The sequence below is a fragment of the Solea solea genome, chromosome 14, assembly GCF_958295425.1.
Source record: "Solea solea chromosome 14, fSolSol10.1, whole genome shotgun sequence".
NCBI lineage: Eukaryota > Metazoa > Chordata > Actinopteri > Pleuronectiformes > Soleidae > Solea > Solea solea.
This window is the reverse complement of record NC_081147.1, coordinates 8,961,059-8,983,883: the sequence shown is the minus strand read 5'-3', so window position 1 is coordinate 8,983,883 and position 22,825 is coordinate 8,961,059. Positions and strand designations below refer to the sequence as shown.

General features: G+C 40.9%; 3 protein-coding genes across 4 annotated transcripts; 1 reads left to right on the top strand and 2 right to left on the bottom strand.

Annotated features, from left to right (window-relative positions):
* The first annotated feature begins 12,298 nt into the window (after positions 1 to 12,298).
* On the top strand, positions 12,299 to 14,544 carry nkx2.5 (NK2 homeobox 5). Its single transcript, XM_058650244.1, has 2 exons — positions 12,299 to 12,860; positions 13,662 to 14,544. The coding sequence occupies exons 1-2, from the start codon at positions 12,458 to 12,460 to the stop codon at positions 14,258 to 14,260; spliced, it is 1,002 nt and encodes a 333-aa protein (XP_058506227.1). The 5' UTR covers positions 12,299 to 12,457; the 3' UTR covers positions 14,261 to 14,544.
* Positions 14,545 to 16,249: 1,705 nt separating this feature from the next.
* Positions 16,250 to 20,161, bottom strand: bnip1a (BCL2 interacting protein 1a). Its single transcript, XM_058650019.1, has 6 exons — positions 19,996 to 20,161; positions 18,961 to 19,053; positions 18,284 to 18,375; positions 18,089 to 18,193; positions 17,823 to 17,941; positions 16,250 to 17,676 (listed from the first exon to the last, which is right to left on the bottom strand). The coding sequence occupies exons 1-6, from the start codon at positions 20,074 to 20,076 to the stop codon at positions 17,480 to 17,482; spliced, it is 687 nt and encodes a 228-aa protein (XP_058506002.1). The 5' UTR covers positions 20,077 to 20,161; the 3' UTR covers positions 16,250 to 17,479.
* A 43-nt stretch (positions 20,162 to 20,204) lies between these two features.
* Positions 20,205 to 22,123, bottom strand: atp6v0e1 (ATPase H+ transporting V0 subunit e1). Of its 2 annotated transcripts, none has more exons than XM_058650018.1 (4): positions 21,901 to 22,123; positions 21,364 to 21,411; positions 20,677 to 20,800; positions 20,205 to 20,611 (listed from the first exon to the last, which is right to left on the bottom strand). In XM_058650018.1, the coding sequence occupies exons 1-3, from the start codon at positions 22,002 to 22,004 to the stop codon at positions 20,707 to 20,709; spliced, it is 246 nt and encodes an 81-aa protein (XP_058506001.1). In that variant the 5' UTR covers positions 22,005 to 22,123; the 3' UTR covers positions 20,205 to 20,611; positions 20,677 to 20,706. The 2 variants fall into 2 exon arrangements, with proteins under 2 accessions (XP_058506001.1, XP_058506000.1); XM_058650017.1 differs by having other exon boundaries at positions 20,205 to 20,592; positions 21,901 to 22,116.
* Positions 22,124 to 22,825: the final 702 nt, after the last annotated feature.

Genomic DNA, 22,825 nt, shown 5'->3' with positions numbered 1-22,825 from the left:
TGGCATGGTTTCGCAGAATGCCAGCCTATTAAGTTCAGCCATGCCCAAGCTATATTTGTGTTCCAAATGTTCTGCTGAATTGCAAAATACAATGTACTGTACATTTCTAAATGTGCACAACACAAGAAAAGGTTTGACTTTCACACAAAACAATTAAAAAACTATATCTAGCCCTCATAATTGTCCGCATTTTATGTGTGTGTGTGTGTGTGTGTGGAGCCTGAGAGGCTGCTATGTGGCCACGTGTACTGTAGTTTTCGTTTGTGTGACCTGGTTAGGGGACGGTGTTGGAGCAGGTGGTCAGTGGGATGACAGGGCAGAAAAATGGGGGCGCTGAGGGAGTACTGCACCGTGCAGGGCTGACAGGAGCTGCACTGGCACTCCACTCACCTTCAGCATGTAAAACACTATCCCTGTGGAGGCGGTGTGAGGCTGGGGGAAGGATCAGCATGGGACTGAGGCTGCCTCGGCCATGGAGGTCAACTGCAGCAAAAGCTTCACATCAGTGTCACCTTGATCCTGCATGTGAATAAAACAAGAAAGAGGAAGTAGTGAGTTATCTGGCTAATAAATCAACATGACCCTCATAGCTGGCATGCCATTTTAATCAAATTCCATTCACGTGATGGTTCAGCTTTTTGATTTCTGGACGCTCACTCTTACTGATAATATGGCTGCCAACAGGGACAGGAGAAAAAAAGTGATAAAGTGAAAACTTTGGTTAATTTCAATGTTATTATTCTGCCTCTGTATGGTCTCATATTATTTGCAAGCTGCGTCCTTCATCTTGAAATGTGCTCTGTGACCAGACTGAGAGAGTGTTTGTGTGTATACAGTGGCAGTGCAGGGGTGGGCGGGGACAAGAAGCGTTTATCCCATCAAACTGCTGGACGACTGTTTTCTTTTTAGCAGTAAAATTCACTTTTGGAACTTTTTGTAGACCCCTTTTTCATTAGTAGTGCATTTTCATTCATTCTTCAACCTGTATGTTGCTTCTGCCTCCGTCTGTCTTAACATAAAACAAATGACTTCCTGAGTGTAGGAATGTTGCAGAGCGACACAAGATTTAAACACTGCTATATGAAGAAACACAAAGAGACAAGGCAAGTTTATTTGTATAGCACTATTCATACACAGGGCAACTCAAATGGCCCTTTATGGTCCCAGCTTGCCTCGGCACAGCACAGCATGGTTTAGGTTGGTTTTTCACTACAAAAAAAGTACGTACTCAACGCGGGCAGAGTCAGCACTGCACTGCACGGCTGCATGAAACTGTGGTGACTCGGTTTTAAACGCGACACACACAAACAAGTGACTAGTGACTTATAAAGCAGTTGTTTTCAGTGTAACTGAATCATTAGAATCAGTTAATTAAAACTATTAGTTCAGTACTTCCTCCCTGACTGCAGCACAGACTCCGTCTGACACAGTCACTGGACTGAAATACAGCGGCAGGGTTTGTGCTTTCGCTAAACACACCAGACTCCTCTCTTAAATAATGAGATTTAATGTTTGCAGGACTGTTAAGTCTTTTTAACTGAGCTACAGTTAGGCATTGCTCGGTTTGATTATCATGTCGGACGTCTCTTCCTGTGACGGCACTCTGACATCAGTGGTATAAAAAAGGTTATGAATTCATTATTGTCTAAGAAATGTGACAAAATCTGAAAATTTAAGAGAAAGCTTAAACAGTAATGTTTTCAGGCCTGATGTAAATGCATTGACAGTCTGAGCAGACCTCAGGTATTTAGGAAGTTTGTTCCACAGGTGAGGAGCAGAAACTGAATAACTGAATGCTGCTTCACTTTGTTTGGTTCTGCATCTGGGAAACACACAGTAAACCTGTCCCTGATGATCTTAGGGCTCTGGGAGTTTCATAGTGAACTAATAAATCTAGAATGTATTTTGATCCAAGATCATTCAGTGCTTCGTAGACCAAGAGTAAGATTTTGAAATCTATCCTTTGACTCACAGGAAGCCAGTTCAGTGATCTGAGGACCGTTGTGATGTGGTCCAGTTTCCTGGTATTAGTCAGAGAGAGTCGTGTGGAACTGACTTTAGCCACTTGTCCATAATACAGTTCTAGCTATACTTGGCTCTACTGTACTCAGTTTGGTGTCAGATTAGTTCAGTACTTCCTGCATGACCGGAGCACAGACTCCAACTGACAGTGACTGAACAGAAATACGGCTGAACAGGTTGTGCCCACTTTTTGCCTCACGATCGCCGGCTGTCGGCTGTCGCTAAATACACCAGACTCCTCTGTTTAGTATTGAGATTTTAGAAGTTTCCTTGCTAAATGTTGGATTTGGATTTTTAAGTCTCAGGTATAAAGAAAAGTGGCATTAATCAGCATTGTGTAAACTAATATATCAATAGTTTAAATTATACACACACAAAATACAGGTTTAAGGTAATGACATCTCAGTAGGTTTGCTGCTTTTTCTTGCGTTAGACAGACCTTTATGACTGGAAACTAAAGTGGGGACACAGGAGCTGCTGGTCTACTGGTCTCAGGCTGGTTCACAGGTTCCATGCCCTGCGGAGTCATTGTTGATGATGTGTCGATACCTTACACAACCCACTTCAAAAAACTTGCACTATCCCATTAATCCACACCCATCACTACCCTATTCATTCCACAGTGACGCCCATCACTGGCCTTTACGTGTCTGTGAGTGTGTGTGTGTGTGTGTGAGTGAAGGAGCAGCATTCAGGGAATGCAACTCATGTCGTACGTGCCTCGATGTTGCCACAAAAATGAAGCACATAGGTGTAAAGAAATGCCAGTCAGCCTCTCCATGGCTGCTTCAGTGCAGCTCCTGGCAGAGTACTGGTGAGGCCCGAGGCCCAGGAATCTCTGTGCCCATCTGTCAACACAGAGCTGCCTTCCCTGGCAGATGCCACAGAGAGGATTTTTGTAACCTGGCCCTGGGTGGATTTCATAACCTGGCCTGGCACTGAAGCAGCGAAGGCCTTAGGGCTACAGGAAGATTATGTGCTGGGATAAGCTGCATACCTGTGTGTGTGTCTATGTGTACTTGACTGTATATGTTTGTGAGGACCATTTTGAATTATAAACCTAGTAAGTAAGAATATTTTGGCTGGACAAGACAAACACTAATGCAGTAACTACGGCAACTTTCTATTGTCTATACGGAGACAGACGGAGCTTTTTTTTCATTGTACACCTCGCAGGGGAGCTTACAATAATGGACAAAATGGAGCAACATCTGAAATCGTGGGGGCAGTATAGAGTAAATAGTCCAGTCAGTCAGAAAAATGACCTAGAAGAGTATATAAGCCAGAGTTTGCTGGCTTATCCCTGCAGCCAGGAAATGGAGAGTGACTGGCAGGCTTCTGCTTGAGTCACTGTGCGCTGTGGTTTTGTCGATGTAAGGTGTCAAAACTCATGGGGGACACACTTAAAGGGACGATATAGTGGTCTTACATTCCACCACCACGAAATCTGCTAAGGTTTCAGTCTATTTTGGTTCAAGCACAATACATAACCTCTTCAATAGTTGCCATGTTTGTGATGCCTGCAACTTGGTACACTGTCCTCTAGAGGTAGTATTGCATAAATGCCCATACCAACACAAACAGTGCATGGAGGTATGTAGGGTAGTGATGGAGTGTGTGTGTGTGTGTGTGTGTGTGTATGTATGAGTCAAAGTTGTTATAGTTCAGTAGTTTAAAAATAAAAACTAGAGTTTTTTAAAAAAAACTAAGTGAAACTGAAATGTGTGTTTATAAAACTAACTAACGTTGTAGTGAAAATGTTTTTTTTTTAAATTGTGCTCATGTTTTTCATTATTGAGCTCCCTGAGACTCCTGGCTCACAAACAATGTGTTCTTATTATTTATGCTGTTATGTTTATGTGTGTCTTTAGTCTGTTGGCTATATTTTTTACGTTTCACACCAACTTCATCCAACCACAACAACTTTTTTTAACTGTAACCCTAAAGTTATGGTTAAAGTCAAAACTAAAGAAAAATCCCAAACTATTATAACCTTGGTATGGGTATCTTTGTGAGGACAAAAAAAAAAAACTTAGAAACCATAGTTAGGACATGTTGGGTTGTGGTTAGATACAATACGGTTTAGGTTATGGTTAGGGTTAGGTCATTAGTTGTGATGATTACGGTTAGGGTAACAGGTTACAGAATGTATTATGGTTATGATGTGTCCTGTGTCCTCACTAAGGGATAAAAACAAGTTTGTGTGTGTGTGTGTGTAACTTCTGGGATGAGTGGATTATAGAAGACACTAAACGTCTTGCCTCTGAAGAATTTATTGAAATGTCACCTAGCAGACATTTACCATCTACCTGTGCTGCACTCCTCCACTCTCATTGTCTGCATATCTCCTCCTCCGCCTCCTCCTCTGCTTCCTTGCCCTCTCATATCTCTTCCCACCACTCATGCTCTGCCCCTCTAGCTCTGATATTTATAATGAATGGTGTTCTCTATGTGGGGCCTAAATTTGTGCGGTGGAGCCAAGGGAACACCACCTGAGTGATGATTCTGTCTGCCCAACAAACACACACATACACACAAACACACATGCACACACTCACTCACACACTCTCACACACATATGCCTGAACTGCTGGGAACACAGGGTCTTGCTGTATCAGGCCTCTGTGGCAGGAGCAATTAGAAAGGTCCAGACAGAGCACAAGCTCTCTTCTCATACTGTCCCCATTAGAGATGGAGAGACAGGCAGTGAGGGAAGACAGGAAGAGGACACACATTAACACACTGTCGGTCTGCCTCCCTCTCCCTCGCTCTCACACACACACACACACACACACACATTGGCTGTACAGTAACCATTTGCCACCTTCTGCTTGCTTAAAGTGACTTTGTGGCTATGTCTTCACCTGCTCAACAGACTCCTCAGTGAGTGTCCAGGACCTGTGTCCAGCCTCCACGCTGCTGTCCCACAAGTCCACTGTCAGACTAATTGGCTGGTGTTGGATGCAGCACTGTTCAATTCAGGCCAGCCGAGCTCTCGGTGCCAAGATGACGACATGATGATTGATGCACTGAATGGTGCAGAACTCGCCACACAATTAGAGTTACTGAAAATGGGTTGAGAGTAACTGAACGATGTGTTTGTGTTTGTGTGCACTGCCAGAGTTTATGCACAGGAGCCACTCATACTGAGGCCAAGGATGTGGTGACCTCCCTGGCAATGTACAGTATGTACATCACAGCTTAATATGTGTCAGTGTGTGTGTGTGTCTGTGTGTGTCTGTGTTGCCTATTTAGGACCTTTTCTGACATAAACTCTGACCTTGCCAGGACCAGTAAGCCCTAATGGAGACCAAAACCTTGTCCTAATGAGGCAGAACCTAATTTCTGAGGAACTGGTTAAGTTTTGGGCTAAGATTTGAATCGTGGTTACGTTATGGTTAGGGGACATGAACTGGTTATAGTTAAGTTTGGAATATTGCTTTGTTCGGGCTATCCAAATGAATGGAAGTCCCAGTTTGCTGTCTGCTTGACTGGGGATGGGAGTGGCGTGAGCACCGCCTGTCATGTACTTTCAGTGTTGCCGTAGTTAACCCGGAAGTTGTTACATAGGTTAATGCACTGTCACTTATTTTTATCGTCTGGCATCGAAAAACATTAGCCTTAAGTATGTGAACGTTCTACCGCGTTATTATTGTTTGTGAAAACGGCGTGTGATGTCAACGAATGTTTGAAATACGTAGTAGAGTGTGTAACTGTTATATGACTCGCGGCCGATGCTAACCGCTAGTTTATGCGTGTATTTTGCTATGGACGTTAGCGTGAAGCTAACGTAGCGACTTTATACTGTGCTTTCTGTACACCGAATTAATGTGCGTGTTCTTGTGTGCTTAGTTTAACAGTGTTTCTCAAGAAAAGTTCTAATAATTAACTTCTGCAGCGGAATATGTCTTGTCGAGTTGTGATAGCAGCGACAGAATACAATGGAAGTCCTTGAAAGTGTAGCTACACGAGCCTGTGTGTGTGTTAGAGGTAGACAACCTGATGAGTGGCAGTGGCCTCACCCTTGACCAGACACTAGTGTTCTTTCCACATTACCTCTGTCTCCACATGCATTATCTATCAGGCCAACAGTGGTAATCAAGCTGCTCCGGCTCTGCCTTATTGCAATGGTGGTCATTTAGCCTATTAGCAAGCCTCTTACCTCATTTCTTGGTCAACTCCGATTGCATGGAAACCTTAGCAGTCAGCATGTTAAATGGGCTCAGGGAAGACTCTGCGAATTAAGGACCATAAAGCGACGGCAGCTGATACAGCACAAACGGGAGATATGCTGTAAAACCTCAGAGCACATAGTCGGTGCTTGGTCACTGAAACACTCTGGTATGATGAGATCACAATCATGAAAACTAATATTTAAAGAGGGGACACAGAGTTTGTCTGTATATTTACAAATATGCTAAGCATTAGGGGAAATTATATATCTGCTAGTACAGCAGTCAAGTGTAATTTAAAGTTTAAGTTTGGACGAGGAAGAGTTAAGATAAACAAACTCCAGACGCCAGAATCACTTGTAAAGAAGTAGGTAGGCAACATGGGATGGAAAAAATATCTGGATAAAGAAAATTCACATTCAATCGGAATATTGAAACGATGCAATGGTTATTAGTTGTGCAAAAAAAGAGTAAGAGATTACAGACATTTCAGTGGGACAGTTAATAAAGCGTTGTATGATGCTGCCCCCCTGTGGTCAATTTGCAGGCAAACGCAGCAAAACTCAGTCAGATGCCACAGTCGATCAGTCAGCAGCATTGTTAGTTATCAGTGTTATAGCAGCAAAGACAGTAAAGATAAAACATATTAAGCATACATTTCCAAGACAGTACAACATATAAAGATATTAGCAATCGAAATAATCTACATTATAGACAGTTTCCAGGATATATACAGTATGTGTTTGATATTTACAGTATAAACAAGGATTGAACGTGATATATTGTGTATGTATATTGCACTTATGTAAAGTATGTTATTATATATATACATTATATTGCACGTGAGATTTTAGATCCTACTGTCAAACACAAAATAATCTTTTGTCTTTTGTTCCCCCTTTACATGTCGCCACAGTGGATCATCTGCCTCCATCTTGTCCTATCCACTATGTCCTCTTCTGTTACACAAACTGTCCTCTTGTCCTCCTTCACAACATCCATGATCCTCCCTCTTTTCCTGCTGCCCTGCAGCTCTATCTTCTACCAAACAGGCAGAATAATAACATCAACAACAAAAAAAGCACTGCAGCTTTAAATGTTTAATATTTTTGTTTTTATTTCTTTTGCACATCCAGTCAACATATGTCATCGTAGCACAACCTGTCCCTTAAAGTCCATTCATCAGCTAATGAGCTGCAGCACAGCAGTATCCCACGAGTGACCTCTCACACATCAGCTGTAGACAAAACTAAATCAGGCACAGAGTAAGATCCATCCTCTCCAGTTCCCCAGAGGCCTTAACATCACCTTGAACTCAGCAGAGAACTGTGTGAAGCTCTGCCAAGCATCTGAACATGTGTGTGTGAAGGCTGTGAGAAGTAGGAGGGGTGGGGGGGATGGAGGGCAGATGAATGGGATGCTGCTCCCTCCATCACGGACAAGACAAATGATGCACAGACAGATGGCACTCGACATCGCTGCCATATCCAGCCAGTTTCCATTTGCTCAGGACCTGACTCTGGCCCAGCGGATGCTTATGGTTGCTGTCACGTCATGCAGTAAGTGACATGGTGTGCAGGATCTCTAAGGTTTTCTTTTTCACTACAGAACGTTGTCATCATCACCAACAAGTCATGTGTTCCTGCAGCAACCGTGTGGTGGCACTGTGGCTAAATACAGGGGTAAACAGCAGAGATAAAAGCATTTAACTCATCAGGCCTTCAACCACATCAGTCACAGTGCAGTTACTAATATTACATGACAGCAGAGATGGAGATGCAGTTGCCAAGACCTGACCTTGGACTATAAAGCACATTTGACTCTGCACTGGCCTCAGACTGCTACATGTAAGTAAGAAAACCCTCAAGGGGAAATAAAACACATAACAAAGTCTTTAAAAAGGAGGGTGGAAAAACAGGTGGTGATGTGAATTAATCACTGTATCAGGCTACAGATCTGATGAGCTGAGATGTCAGACCATGTCAAGATTTAGCTGTAATTCAATGAGATTATGTCATTATTAGATCAATTAAAGGGGACTGTTTTATTTTAACTTGATTTTCATAAATGACTGCCCTGTTGGGGCTTATTTTGTGTTTTAAATGGACAGGTCACATTTGAAGTTTTTTGTGTGCATGATACCACATTGTACATAGAATATATTTATTCTGGAGCAGTGTGTTGTTTCACTGGATTATTATTGCATTATTTGAGAGGTTGGTTGACTGGATGGGTTGTACTCCAGGATTTGTTAATGACAGTGGGAAAGTGATGTAATAAATTACTAGAGGATTAGTTTTTCATCTTGGCTTGTAATGTCAATTTCAGAATAAAATAAACTTGTAATATCCACCAAATTGAGCTGATTGCCTTTATTTTATTTTATATTTGTTTCAAATGAAAGAAACAATGGTATTTTCCTCTAATCTGGTTTATTTACATTTCCTCATCAAATCGCTGCAGGTAATCTGAATCTATCAAAACAGTGCACGTCTGTTTCTTATGTGCCAACAGGTACATAAGATACAAAAATGTGAAGTTTGCTCTCTCAACAACAAGAAGGAGACGAGAAATAATAACAACAGCATAAAATAAAATAAAAACAATTGTGCAATTGTGTTTTGGGCCGAAGCTAATGACTTTTTCCTGCATTTAATACTTTTCTGCTTCTTCTGCACTGTCTCTCTCCATCTCTCTCTCTCTCTCTCTCCCTCTCCCTCTCTCTCTCACACATACACACACACACACACAGGAAGAGAGAGAGACTCCACACTCAAACATCCTCAAAATCAACAGCTAAATGGCTGCAAATAGCATATAAGCTTAACATATTTGGTTTAATTTTGTAGTTGAATATTTGCTCATTTAGTGCTCATGTCTTCGATGTTTTAAAAACCAAAGGTTAGGTTACTTGTTTAATTCAAGTTCAGTATCACCACATTAATACTAGGCCACTTCTATAGGTGATTTTACTGCCCTCATTTGTGTCAATAATAGTCAAGCAGCTACTCCGAGGTGACTGGAGGGAGGAAGGGAGGGAGGCTCCCCCGAATCTAATTCTGCACAGGGCCCCATAAAGGCTTGGGCCGGCACTGCTGTAAATACTCACACATCGGTGCAGCGGAAGTTTTTAAGCAACCTTATCTGCAGCTTTATCTGAACTGGAGATGTGCTGCAGACAGACAGGTCAAAGGGGAGGACAGGCTGCTGCAGGACCAAGCATTAGGGAAATGAAACACATGCCAGACCTGTCATGTTCAATTTACAGTTAGAAAGTAGGGTTTTCAGTTTAAAAAGTGGATTCTTTTTGACACGTTTAACTGTATACTTCTTTCTTATATATATATATATATATATATATATATATAGGCAGAAAACAATGGAAAACAACATATACAGTCAAACTGCACAGGGACAGAGGAAATTAATCATGTCTTGTGCTTCTCTCCGCTGTGCGTTTACTTTATATCGCCTATTATTTCAGCGAGAGCATGGGCCCGTGTTGACTCTCAGCGCGCCCGGGGAAGATTTTACTGCCATTCATCAGCTGGCGACGCGCACAAATAGTCTTTAAAAACTATAAACACCATCGCTGGGTCGGAGACAGGGAGACCCATTTACCCCTGTGGCTGCGCTAAACGCCGAAGATAAAACAAACGATAATACTGTCTGTCTCCTGTGACCGTCTCCACAGGCATTAATAGCAGCTTTAGTGCCAACCGCGCGCGGGGGGGAACGCCGTGGAAGGCCATGCGTCATTGCGCACACTTGTCTCCATTTTACTGCCGCGAGGTGAAATGATTTGCACGTTGTTATTGTAACATATAAACAGCGCGTTAATCGTGTGCTAAGTTGAACATCAGCTCCCATAAGCTCGAGAATCCAGCAGTGGAGACGAGCTTTAAGGAGACATGGTTCTGGACAAAAATTCACCACGACGGTAAAAAAGGTTAAAGGAAACAAAATGGGGTCCATTAATTGGATAAAGCTTGGGTGTCATTTGCGACACTTCTTTCAGGATAACCTGCAGCGTGGGTGGGAGTGCGTGTGTGTGTGTGTGAGTGTGTGAGTGAGGTGCAGGTTTGTTGTCATCTGTTATCACGTCCTGATAAGACAGACAGTGGCTCCAGAATCTCTTGGAGGCAGACAGCACAGCAGAGTGTGTCGCTTGGTTTCACATTCGGTGTCCAGACTCTCGTCCTGCTCTCTGTCCTTTTTTTCTCTCTCCTTCCTTTAAAAAAAAAAAGAAAGAAAAAAAAAAGAGTCTTTGTCTGTTCCGTATCCGATGAAGGACAGACCAAGACCCCAAAACTCATCATCATACAAGTCCAGCTCCTCACTTGTTACTGCAGCACTGGATATATAATTCTTACTGGAAAATAATCTAAATAATCCACATGTCAGGGCTGGTGGAAGCCTGTATGGGGCCCCCTCCCACCACCTCAGAGTAGCTGTAACACTTTAAATTGCATCAATTATAGTTGTGTTATTTACACCAAACCAGTGTCACCCTTGTGTTGTTTTAACCTTAGAGGGCAGTAAAATCACTGTAATATGTCTCAGTGTTAATTTACACTTTCGTATTCAAAGTGTGGTTTCACTTAACTTGAATTATTAAACAAGTAAACCAGTTTTTATTAAAACATGAAAATGTGCAGTAAATGAGCAAATACAATAAAATAACTGAAGCTCAACACTATTTACATATCTAAATATATCAAAAAATATTCTTTAAGAAGATTTCTTTAATATGTTAAAGTGTTTTTTGTTCCACACACTACTGGCGGCCCCCTGGTCATCAGGGGCCCCCAAGCAGCCGCTTATAGTTCGCCTATGCCTTGGCCCGGCTCTGCCACATGTTACACACATCCACAAATATAGAAATGATCTACTTATCAAGGTGATTACACTGTCATGTAATGGGCAGCATTCTGACAGGTCACAGAGGGGAAAAACACAGGTGTAAATTGTGCAGTTAAAAACATTAACTGCACAGAGCAGCATACATGTGATCAGTAACACCCACAGCTGGCTCAAGGCATAAGTGGCTGCTTGCTAAAGTGTTTTTGTCTAAAAAAAACATTTGAACATATTAAAAAAAATCTGGAGACATCTAAAAAGTGTCTATCTTAAGTTATTTGGTTTTATTATGCAGTTGACAATTGCACATTTGGTGCACAACCGCACATCTGTTTTAATTTTAAACAAAATTCATTAAACTGGTTTACTTGATTACAGCAAATGCAGTGTCTGCTGTTGTGTTCAGTCAGTCATCATCTACCGCTTTATCCTCTGCCAGAGGGTCGCGGGGGGTGCTGTGCCAATCTCAGCTACATCGGGCGATAGGCGGGGTACACCCTGGACAGTTCGCCAGTCCATCGCAGGGCCACACACAGATAGAGACAAACAACCATTCACCCTCACACTCACTCCTATGGTCAATTTGGAGTGTCCAATTCACCTATCCCCACATTGCATGTTTTTGGACTGTGGGAGGAAGCCGGAGTACCCGGAGAGAACCCACGCACACACGGGGAGAACATGCAAACTCCATGCAGAAAGGCCCTTGTTCCAACCGGGGCTCGAACCCGGGTCTTCTCGCTGCAAGGCGAGAGTGCTAACCAATACACCACCGTGTGGCCCCTGCTGTTGTGTTTTGTTATGTTATTAATTCAAGCTCAGTGTCAACACACTTTGTGCTTAACTTAGAATATGAAAGTGCAAATGAATAGTGAGTTTTTAATGACCTCTAAGGTAAAAACAAAACAAAAAACATGTATAGTGTTACAACTGTATCAAGCACAGGTGACTCTGAGGTGGTGAAAGGGGGGCCCCAAAATCAGATTCTGCTTAGGGCCCCATACAGGCTTGGGCCGGCACTGGTAACACCTTACTTTTTTCAACATCAAGAGATGATTGGGCAAAATTGATCTGTCTTAATCAGACAGAGAAACTGGCTGATTTATGGAAATAACACAAGCATTTTTATTTTTATAACGGATGAACCCTTTCTCCTCCTCCTCCTCCTCCTCCTCCTCCATGCGTCACTGGGGAGGAGAGGGAGGCCATGAAGAGAAAAGTTTGGAGACAGAGTTGACATTCAAAATGCACACTTCACTCAAGCTCAGTCTGGTGTTCCAAACTGATACTTAAATCCAGTAAATATTACCAGACAAGAGAGGAAGTTTGTTGACGTCTCCCTGTTGCGTCCATATGACAGGTTAATAGTTTTTCTTCTTCTTTATTTCTAAGTCCTCGTGACAATGTTTGCCAGTGGCAGCACGTCCACTCCCTTCTCTGTGAAGGATATATTAAACTTGGAGCAGAGTCATGGCGTCATGGTGTCTTCTCTGGACGTTTCTGCGCGCATGGACTGCTGCACAGTGCCGGACTCTTCACTGTCCTCCTCATCCTCCTCCTCTTCTCCCTCCTGCATGCTGGCCCGCATGAAGCAGGAGCCTCTGCGGGACATGGCGACCGCAGCAGCCGCAGCTGCAGCCGCCGCCGCCGCGTCCTCGCTGTTTGGAGAAGAGCTGCAGGAGTCCAGAGCAGGCAGAGGGAGCTCTGCGCTCAGCTTTGCCTCCAACTTTTATGGCAAATCGCTCTTGGATATGGATTTAATGAAGGATGAGAAACCAGAAGGGTTTGAGGGGAAACGCAGAAAAGGTAAGATGATAACCTGGGGGTGACTTTGTGATTAGAGGCCTAAACTCTGTTGTTAACCAATTAAACAACAGACTAAACACAACCGAACTCCAAAAAAAACAACTAAATCAGAATCAGTTTATTGTCACTAAAAAATACAAGTCAGGCAAACCATGATACATGGAGAACATATTGTACACTAAGGTTTATACAAGAAAAACATGCCATTTTGAATCTACCGAATAATAGATATTTTTGTATAGTTCAGACATGCAGTGTAAGAATTATTTTAGAAAACAAATGCAGAAAACGTTGCATTAACATCAATTAAATAATTAAAATAAATTAAATTATTAAATTAATGTGTGTATTAAATTGATATGCATTAATATGTTGTTGTAATTGGTGGTTTTAGCAGACTACAAACAATCGGAATCCGATTATTGCCACTTCAGTTTGGCAACAATAATTAAAACAAAAACTAAATTTTCTACAGTTCAGACCGACAATTTAACAGTTATTAAAAAAACAATTACAGCAAAAGTTGCATTGGAACACTTTAAATGTATCATATACATTGTCCTGTAGACTGCGCATCTTTTTCCAAGCTTACTCTAAATGCATCTTTAATGGGAACTGAACCAACACACATGGTAGAATTTGCACCATAATATAATATAATATAATGTTGTATTTTGTTGCTGTTACAATTAAACGTGTGATGATGAACAAATGAAAAGACACTTAAAGTAAAATATAAACACGTCCTTTAAAAATAACCTCACATTTACATTAATCTTTTGTTTCGTGTTGTTATATCAGTGGAGTTCAGTTCTGCTCTCGGGTCCGTGGAGGACGTTAAATCCCAGGATGCGGATCCACCAAAGCCCCGCAGACGCAGGAAGCCGCGGGTCCTCTTCTCTCAGGCGCAGGTGTATGAGCTGGAGCGCCGCTTCAAGCAGCAGAGGTACCTGTCCGCCCCGGAGAGGGACCACCTGGCCGGGCTGCTCAAACTCACCCCGACCCAGGTGAAGATTTGGTTCCAGAACAGGAGGTACAAGTGCAAGCGGCAGCGGCAGGACCAGAGCCTGGAGATGGTGTCTCTGCCGCCGCCACGGCGGGTGTCAGTGCCGGTGCTGGTGCGGGACGGGAGGCCCTGCATGGCGGCGGACACGAGCTCCTACAACCCGTCCTACATCAACCATTTCAACTACAACAATTACCCGCCTTTCACTAACTACACCGGGCCCGGCTGCAACACAAACTACGCGTGTAATTACCCCGCAGCCACAATGCAAACTGTGCAGGGATCCAACAACAACAACAGCGGGACTTACATGAACTTTGCACCGGGGGATCTGAACAACGTGCAGAGCATGTTTCCCTCCACTAACGGCCTACATGGCATCAGGACATGGTGAATATCAAACACAGGATTATTATTATTATTATTATTATTATTATCATTATTATTATTGTTGTTGTTATTATTATTCTTTTGCTGACTGCATGCATTTGTAAACGTGGTGGTGTTTGTGTAAAGTCTCTCATATTTAATGACTTGATTTTGGTTGTGTCTGTTTTGTTTTGAGCACCATAAAATAAATAAATTACAATTTGCAATTTAGGTTCTATAAATAATTTAAAAATGCCCCACACTTAAGTGAAATGCCATTCTAATTATTACTTGTGGCTTTGGAGATAATTAAAACATTTGGATGAAATTGTATTATTATACCTATTAAGTCTTGTTTAAATTATACACTCATATTTCATTTGGAAACTATTAAACCTACAGTATATAATTTATATCAAAATTAACTTTTATAATGAAAGTCAGGAACAAAATCTTTGTAAGATTATGGTGAATGCAGAAATAAAGACTATAAGCAAAACAGTTGTCTTTGTGTTTTATTCAGAGCACACAGTATCACAGCAGTCACATTTGGGCTTAAATTGGCAGGAATCTACCTGTTTCTGCACATTATGAACAGCAAATAGTGAGTAGACGGTGGTACCATGACAGACAGAGAATACAAGAAATCAGTTAATATAGCGTAAACTTTCTATTACAAAATCTCCGACTGATTGAAATGGCTCCAGGTCCACGTAAAGGAGCCCAACATCTGCCACATGGTTTGTGTCTGGTTAAAATGTTCAAGTGGCTATTAGGATGTTTCCTTCAATATGCTCCTGAGGGTTCAAAGGTTGTTAAAAAAGTTTACACTTTCTTACAACCCCCGCTGTCAGCCACGTGTACACTCCACGGGTGTTCAAGAGTCACCGTAGGACAGTGACGCTTGAATAAATGTTTAAAAATGTTTTGAATTTGACAAGGAAATGGGGATATTATTGATAATTCTGCATTTAAAGCCACACTGAAAGTCACCTGTCATGTAACTGTTAGGACATTAGAGATGTGAGCCTGTCAATGACAGTACAACAGATTATTAAAAGTTCACTTTTTGTAAGGTAATGTGCCGAGAAGCCTGAATAGACCAGGTTTAGCAGGACTAGGGCTCAATGGTGAACAAGTTAACACTGGAGATTACAGCACAGCAACAATATGGTAACAATTTTGTATTTGGGGAGTAATATTATGGTAATACCATGTTATTACAAGTTTTGAAGTATATTCTGGAAATGTTTAACTCTGTAAATTTATTCTTATTTAAATAGTATTCTTTAACTTTGTCATTTTATTCTTATGTTTACTCCTACTTCTTCTTATAGTTTGTAATTTTGTAATTTCCAAAAAAATTGCTGTTACAACATTCGTTACCTTTGTACACTGGAGCGCTGTGACGAAAGAATTTCCCGCAAGGGATTAATAAAGTATTTTCTATTCTATTCTATTCTATTCTATGGTAATCACCAAGTAATAACAGCGGAAAAACATGCAACCAAGCTATGACCTGGTTATTACTGTGGAAATAACATAATATTACTGTTATTGTACTGTAAATCCCACTAGAAATAAGGTGCATTACCATAGTTTCAAAAACTGTAATGTAAATGTTACAGGTGAGGCTGACGATAATGTAGATAAAAGTAGCTGTTCAGTTTACTGCTCAGGTATCAGGTCACAGTTTGTTTCCTGTGTTAACAGCGTCAGTTTGGTGCCGTGTGTGTTCCTGTGAGACCTTGACCCACTTGTCCACATACAAACCAAAACACTCGACCGACACTGTCGCAGTGCTAAATTCAAGAATAGTCCAATTTGCTTGACAGAGAGCCAGAGGCCTGGTCTAAGTGTGCAGTTATATGAACAGGCTAAGAACTGGCTCTGCCCAACAGCGGCCACTTTACATGAGTATACAATGCTTGGGGGTCTCTTCACGCACTCTGTTGTCTTTTGTATCACTTGAAAAACAATATTCACTCACTAACACACACACACGTGTCCAACATGAAGGGAGACTTTGACTCTGTGTTTATTGGTAAATCAGTATTGACAGCTTTTACATACGAATAACAACGTAGCAATGCCAGGCGACTGCACAGAAGGGTGGCAAGGTCATGTAGCTCCTCTGGCCACCCTCTCTTCCGAGGCGCTGAAAAGGCAATGTCAGATAACAGCGCCATGCAAACCTAAAAATACTCCCACCTCAACCTCCACCCACGGTGGACAGGGAGAGGGAAACGGGTTGGAATAATCTGCTTTTCCGGGTCTTATCTGAAGAAAGGCAGGAGTGAATGCTGCTCTATATCTTTGCCAGTGTGATGACTGCCACTGCTTTTCTGAGCTTTTCTGCTGAAGACCAGAGACAGAGGACACTGTGTCCACTCTTACCAGGAATAAAGTTTCTTTTTTCCCCGCTGTTTGCTAATGAGTCAACAACTGTGAGCGAGTGCAGACGTGCTTAAATCATAATAAAGTTAAAAAGCATTTAAAATATCTCTCATTTAAAAATAGTACTAGCTCAATATGATCTAATAATAAATTATACCTTACAGTAATTATACAGTATAGCATTATAAATAACAATTACAACACAGGCTTGTTTTTTAGATTAATTGTCAAAAAACAACAAAGAAAACAGCCATTGGTCACTAGTTTGATTTAAGCAAATGCTACTGAGGAAAGTATGTTGATAAAAACTGATATGAACAGTGCTACTAGATAATCACATCAAACTGAAAATCATATTCAGATATTTTCCCCTCAAGATTCTGATTCTTTAGACTTGTGATTTCAATGTGTGAAATCCTACACTTTGAGTTCTACAGCTAAAAACACACAGGTACAGTGCTGTGCTTCCACCTTTGCTTCATAGGAGTGTGTAAGAGAAACTATTTGTATGGGTCGTCCCTCCTTCCATGTCTGACTTGCACAGCATCACTGTCTCACTCCCTGAACACGAACCTCTGGAATGATTCCTTTTGTTTCATGAGGGAAAAAAAATTAATTTACTAAAAAATTTACTTTTTTAGTAAATGAAAAAGCACAGCGTAGAGATATACAGTAGGTGCGGAGGTTGGTGTTGTGGTTAATACTTAGCCTCAGTGACATCACAGTTCAGAAGACAACATTGCTCGTTGATCATGCGAGTGCAATTTGGCACAAAGGAGTTAAGATATTTGTTTGAGGAAAGTATGGCATTTGTGGTTATGGGAGAGTTCCTCTGTGGTACCTTGGTCTACAAGAAGGGGAACAGTCTCTTCTTGAGGATGTAGAGGACTGTGGCGAGGAAGAGAGCCACTGCCAGGAAGATGAGCAGTTTATCTGTGAGCTCCCTGCGGTTGTACTTGGTGATGAGCTTTCTCCCGAGCTGGATGGTCCCCGTCATGGCCTTAAACTCTTCATTGGTCTCCTGGATTGTCCTTGAGGAGGTTGCTTCAAACAGAAGAGAAAGTCACTTTCAGCACAGAGGAGGGTGGTCTGCATTAAACCAGATTAACCTCAAAAACTAAACTTTAGCACATTGAGTTTATTTAAAGAAGCAGGATGATTAGGATTTGGGTAAACAATCCTTCACTAACCCAGTGATGTCATGGTCTCCTCGCTCTGCTGAACCTGCTGCGCCATCATCCGGCTGATGCTCATCAGGTTTTCTGTGATGTCGCTGCTCGTCTGTGCCAGACCCTCTTTGGTCATCTTCCTGGAATAAGAAATACAATATACAAGATTTTTATCTCTGTCCTAACGTTAAACACATCCCAAATGTGGTGTTCTAAATACAACCCTAATAATATGAGCAGTAAAATGCCTGTGTCTCTTTTGCCATGATGACAGAGTGTCAGCTCACCTCTGTCTCACTGTACTGTCTGCTTCATTAAGAAGTGCCTGCTTCTCCATGTTGTCTATAGACAGTTTGCTGGCAAGGTTAGCTTTCCTCCAAGCTGTCTGATTACTGTGAACACACATAAATCACAAAAGGAAAAATACTTAAGAATTTTAAAGGCAATTCAACAGCATTCACAACTCAGAAAACAGACGGTACCTCAGCATCTGTTTCCTGTGTCCCTCCACCTGACTGATCAAGGTTTGCCTGTCTGACTCTTTGTCTTGCTCCATCGCCATTTGCTCTAAATCCTGTCGAAGAAACAAAACACAAATGTTTTTGTTTGTTAATATGATGTTCCGACTTAATCTGCACCTAAAACGTAATACAGTATGGCTTGTAACTGGAGGGTCGCCGGTTCAAGTCCCCACCAGGTCAAAAGGGCTGGGGTACCCCTGAGCTAGGTACCCAACCCCATTGCTCCCCGGGCACTACTTAGTGTGGGCGCCCACTTCTCCTAATTCTAGGATGGGTCAAATGCAGAGAAATAATTTCCCTAAGGGGATTAATAAAATATAAGATTTAGATTTAGTAACAATGAGATGTTCTCATATTTGCAAGACATCACATTTCCTCTTTACTGTCAAAGAGAAACAACTGTATTAACGTTGAGGTTTTCCTTGATAATGTTTTCATCCTTTGAACATTTTCTTGTATGAAAAGATCTATATAAATAAGTAGTAATAATATATAATTTGATTTGATTGCTTTATTGGTAATTGATCATGTAACACCATATGAGACCATTACATATGTCCCTTGCCATGTTTCAGAGAAGTATCAATTTCTATTGCGTGCTGCATCATTATCATGTTCACAAATCAAGTGCTTCTTACCTGGATTCTTAATCTGAGATTATGGAAATTCTTCTTCACATCTGCGTTCAGTTCTATCAGCTTGCTCTGAGGACCTGCGCACTCATTAACATCCTGGTGACACGTTAAAGCAAAAACATTAGAAAAGTCTGCGCCTCATGCTCAGTGTTAGCTGAAGTAACGGTTATCAACATGCTGTGTAAAACAATATCACAACATTGTTGTATGAGCAGCCCAAGGTAAATACTTTAAGAGATCACAGTTTTTACATTCACCAAGGAGGTTATGTTTTTGGCTGCATTTGTGAGGAGCACAACTTGGAAAAAAAATTCTGGGGATGTAGTTGATGATACAAGGAGGAAATCATTTGATTTAGGTGATTTCTTTCTTAAAAAACAACCTTAACCTTGTGAGACAGGGGAGAATATTGACACGGTTGCCAAGAGATGCCAGGGCAGAGGTTTGCACTCTCCAAGTGCTTTCTCTAGTTTTCATTATCATTTTACCTGTACATTAGTTATATAATTCACTGTTAGGTTTTCAAATGTCAAAAAGCAAGAAAGCATATTTTGCTCTTAAACCCTTCAATAATTAAAAAAAATAGAGAAAAACAATTGTTATTAATTTCTGTTTATACAGACTTTCAATAATTATTTCCTAATGAAATAACTTATTTCCCATAACTTAAATATGTATATTGAAGAAAATCTCTAAAACGTAATATGTGTTACGCTAAAATAAGAATATACAGGATAAGTGCGATCCTAGAGCTACGTGGTTCTATTGAAAAACATCCAAAGATTCTTGGTTGTACAGATAGTTTATTTCCCACTTCACGTGATAATTTAAAGTCAGTCATAAATGTAACGACATGTAACGTTAAATGATTAATAACAGCTGCAGCTACCGCTGTTGGTGATGTGTCTACAGCGGCTAACAGCAGCTGCTAAAACGAGATGCTAACAGACAGAAAACACAGTTCTGCTTAATGACAAGCTCAAGCGCTCCCATGTTGCAACTCGACACAAAGTGGTCTTACCAAAGAAATACTCGCACCTGGATGAGAGCTTTAATTTCCAAGTCATATTTGAGTATTTCTTGCTCACATATTCGGACGTGGACATCTGAGGACGCCATGTTTGCCAACGTTGCCGGCTCAAGCTACGGGAAGCAGGAAGGCGGTTTTGGAACGCGACCTAAGAACCACTTTCATGTACAGGCGTAATTAGCATTTATTATTCAAACGAAAACACACACACACACAGTTTTATGTTCAGGAAAAGTCCACACAAAACACATTGGTCATGGACCAATGCATTTATTTATTTACTACAATCACGTGATTGCATTCATTAATATAGACAAAGAGATGAGATCAGCTTCCTTCATTCAGGCAAATGCATTCGTTAATAATAATATAATTAACACAACATATAAACATCATATATATATATACCAAACAACAGCAAGTGAAGGCCCTGTGAATTTAAAGTAAAGCACATCCAGTCAGATCTCTTGGAGCTCCTTTGGGAATCATTTGTTTGTACAAGGCACCAGTCTGGGCATTACTCAGTAATCACACAGGGACCTGATTTTAAGGCAAGTCAGGATGTATCGTCTCCGTTGGTATGCAGCATTGTCGGGTCTCCTCTCCTGCAGAGAAACACCACAACTTGGCATGTATATGCTGAAGGGAAATTCAGAGCTTTAGTCTTTCAGATGAAGAGATTTTTTTACCTGCATACTCAGGAGTTCAGGAAGTGTAATTTAAGGCCAGTGATATTTCAGGTACCAGATGGTGTCCGTGGACAGAGTAGGCCCCGCCAGTGGGTTGAGTTGGGCCAGAATTGCTATTAACCAGCTTTTGGAGAAAAAGGGTAAATAACATAGCACAAACTTATCAGCAACAAAACTGAGCTCTTCAATATCAAAAAGGGTTTATATTATTTCAATTGTTTGGATTATTATTATTTGCATTATTCCATTATTTTATTATTCCACTAAGCATCCTGGAAATAACTGGGCTGCAACACTCTGCTGCCCTCTTTTGTCCATCTGACATGAAACATGACACTTGTGAACATAAATAATTTATCACAGGACAGAAATACTATGTGGAAACCTGGGTTGTGACAGTATTACTCACAAATGATCAGGCAGTGACAGAAGAAATCCCTAGACTCAGTTAATTATCACACAGGAAACAGAAAGCAGCAAATGATCACTTCTTTCTTCTTTTGTGTTATGGCAGATGGCTTTATTGTGCATTATTGTCTTTTTTTTTTTTTTTTTTTAATCAAAGGTAATCACATCTGAGCAACAGAGACAAGTGATTTTGATACATTTTTGAATCTCCACTATTTTTTGTATGAATAGATTCAGAGGATATAGTGTATAACAAAAAACCAGGATGGCAATACTTACAACAGGTAGCAGCAAACTGCAGTTAACACCAGCATTGTGATTATAACTCTGTAGGAGTAACAGGAAAATAATTGTAAGTGATAAAATTCACATTCATTGACCTTCAAATGCATCTCAGGCCATTTTGATCTCGTGATGATGATTTAAGAACAAAAAAGGAAGTTGCACTTGGCACATTTTACAAAGTGAAGTCCATTTACTCTTAAACGTAAGGAGAAACGATTAGATTAAATTAAAACTATGGAGTTACTGCAAAAAGGTGTCAGTAATACTGACATAAACATGTAATAGTAATGTAAAGTGCTGTCAAATTAGCTTTAGTTAGCGAAACCAAACTTTCTTTACTACTTTAACGTTAGCTGCCAAGAGCTAGTTTTAAACCTTGTTCAGTTCGAGCTGTGTAACCCTTTTGGAAACAAATGTCACTCACTGTAAACATTTCAAGTCTACGCGTGTTGTCAAATGAGAGTTACGGAATAAACTAGAGCACCAAAAAACATGGCTAGCTCAATGCTAACGTGGAGCTAACAAACTTACCCTCGGTTTGGTCCTTTCGGGATAAACAGCGGAACTACTCCTCCAACAATAGCCCAAAACAGAGTCACCACCGACATGGCGATGACAAAACCTAACTCCGCCATTACGAAATTTAGTTTAAGGGCAAATATGAACCACAGATATCAACTTTTCACTTGAGATAACTTGAGATAAATACGACTGCGTTCAGTCGACAACAGGGAAGAAGCAGCACGGGATCACATGACCGTCATCAGCCAGAGGAGGGAGGTGGCGACACATCAGCCACGAGCGGAATACACGAGTGTCTGTTTACACACATATGGGTTAACACTCAACTTTATAAAGGTTTAAGGTTTATGGTGAAATATCAAAGAAATGCTTTGACAGTTTCAGCTGCTTTTGTTGTACATGTGCAACAACTTGCTCTTACGCTTCAGCATTTTGCTTTGTGCACTTCCCGAATATTTAGTTGGAGAAATGGTGACACCTAGTCGTCATTTGGTGAAATTACAGCCCTCAGCAGCATGCAGCAGAGCCAGTGATAAGTGTGGATGACTGATATAGCGTTATTGACAAACATGTCATTTTCAATTTAAGATGAATGTAAATTTGTGTTCACTCACACATTCCACACCAGCAGCATTTTTTGTACCATTATTGCCCTCTATGAACTTAGTTTTACATAATATAATTTGTTTGCTTTTTGCAATTAAAATTACTATTGACAAAGTCGAAATGGAAATCATTCCAATTTCAATGGAAATGTCAAACTTATATTTCAAATTTCCTATTCCAGTTCATTTCCCAACAGCCTTAGGAAATCAATGGACTAATAAAGTAATGAACACTGAGTTTTAGGATTGACAAACTAAATTAATCAGTATCTTGAATGTTTTTTTTTTCTTCATTCCAGCACTGGATTCAAAATTGCCATTTAATAGTG

Coding starts and splice junctions, on each gene's coding strand:
- nkx2.5 (XM_058650244.1), top strand. CDS start 12,458: ATGTTTGCCAGTGGCAGCACGTCCACTCCCTTCTCTGTGAAGGATATA. Junction 12,861..13,661: donor TGAGGGGAAACGCAGAAAAG/GTAAGATGATAA, acceptor TTGTTATATCAG/TGGAGTTCAGTTCTGCTCTC.
- atp6v0e1 (XM_058650018.1), bottom strand. CDS start 22,004: ATGGCGGAGTTAGGTTTTGTCATCGCCATGTCGGTGGTGACTCTGTTT. Junction 21,412..21,900: donor CCGAAAGGACCAAACCGAGG/GTAAGTTTGTTA, acceptor TTACTCCTACAG/AGTTATAATCACAATGCTGG. Junction 20,801..21,363: donor GCAGTTTGCTGCTACCTGTT/GTAAGTATTGCC, acceptor TTTCTCCAAAAG/CTGGTTAATAGCAATTCTGG.
- bnip1a (XM_058650019.1), bottom strand. CDS start 20,076: ATGGCGTCCTCAGATGTCCACGTCCGAATATGTGAGCAAGAAATACTC. Junction 18,376..18,960: donor ATCTCAGATTAAGAATCCAG/GTAAGAAGCACT, acceptor TTTCTTCGACAG/GATTTAGAGCAAATGGCGAT. Junction 17,942..18,088: donor GACAGTACAGTGAGACAGAG/GTGAGCTGACAC, acceptor TTCTTATTCCAG/GAAGATGACCAAAGAGGGTC.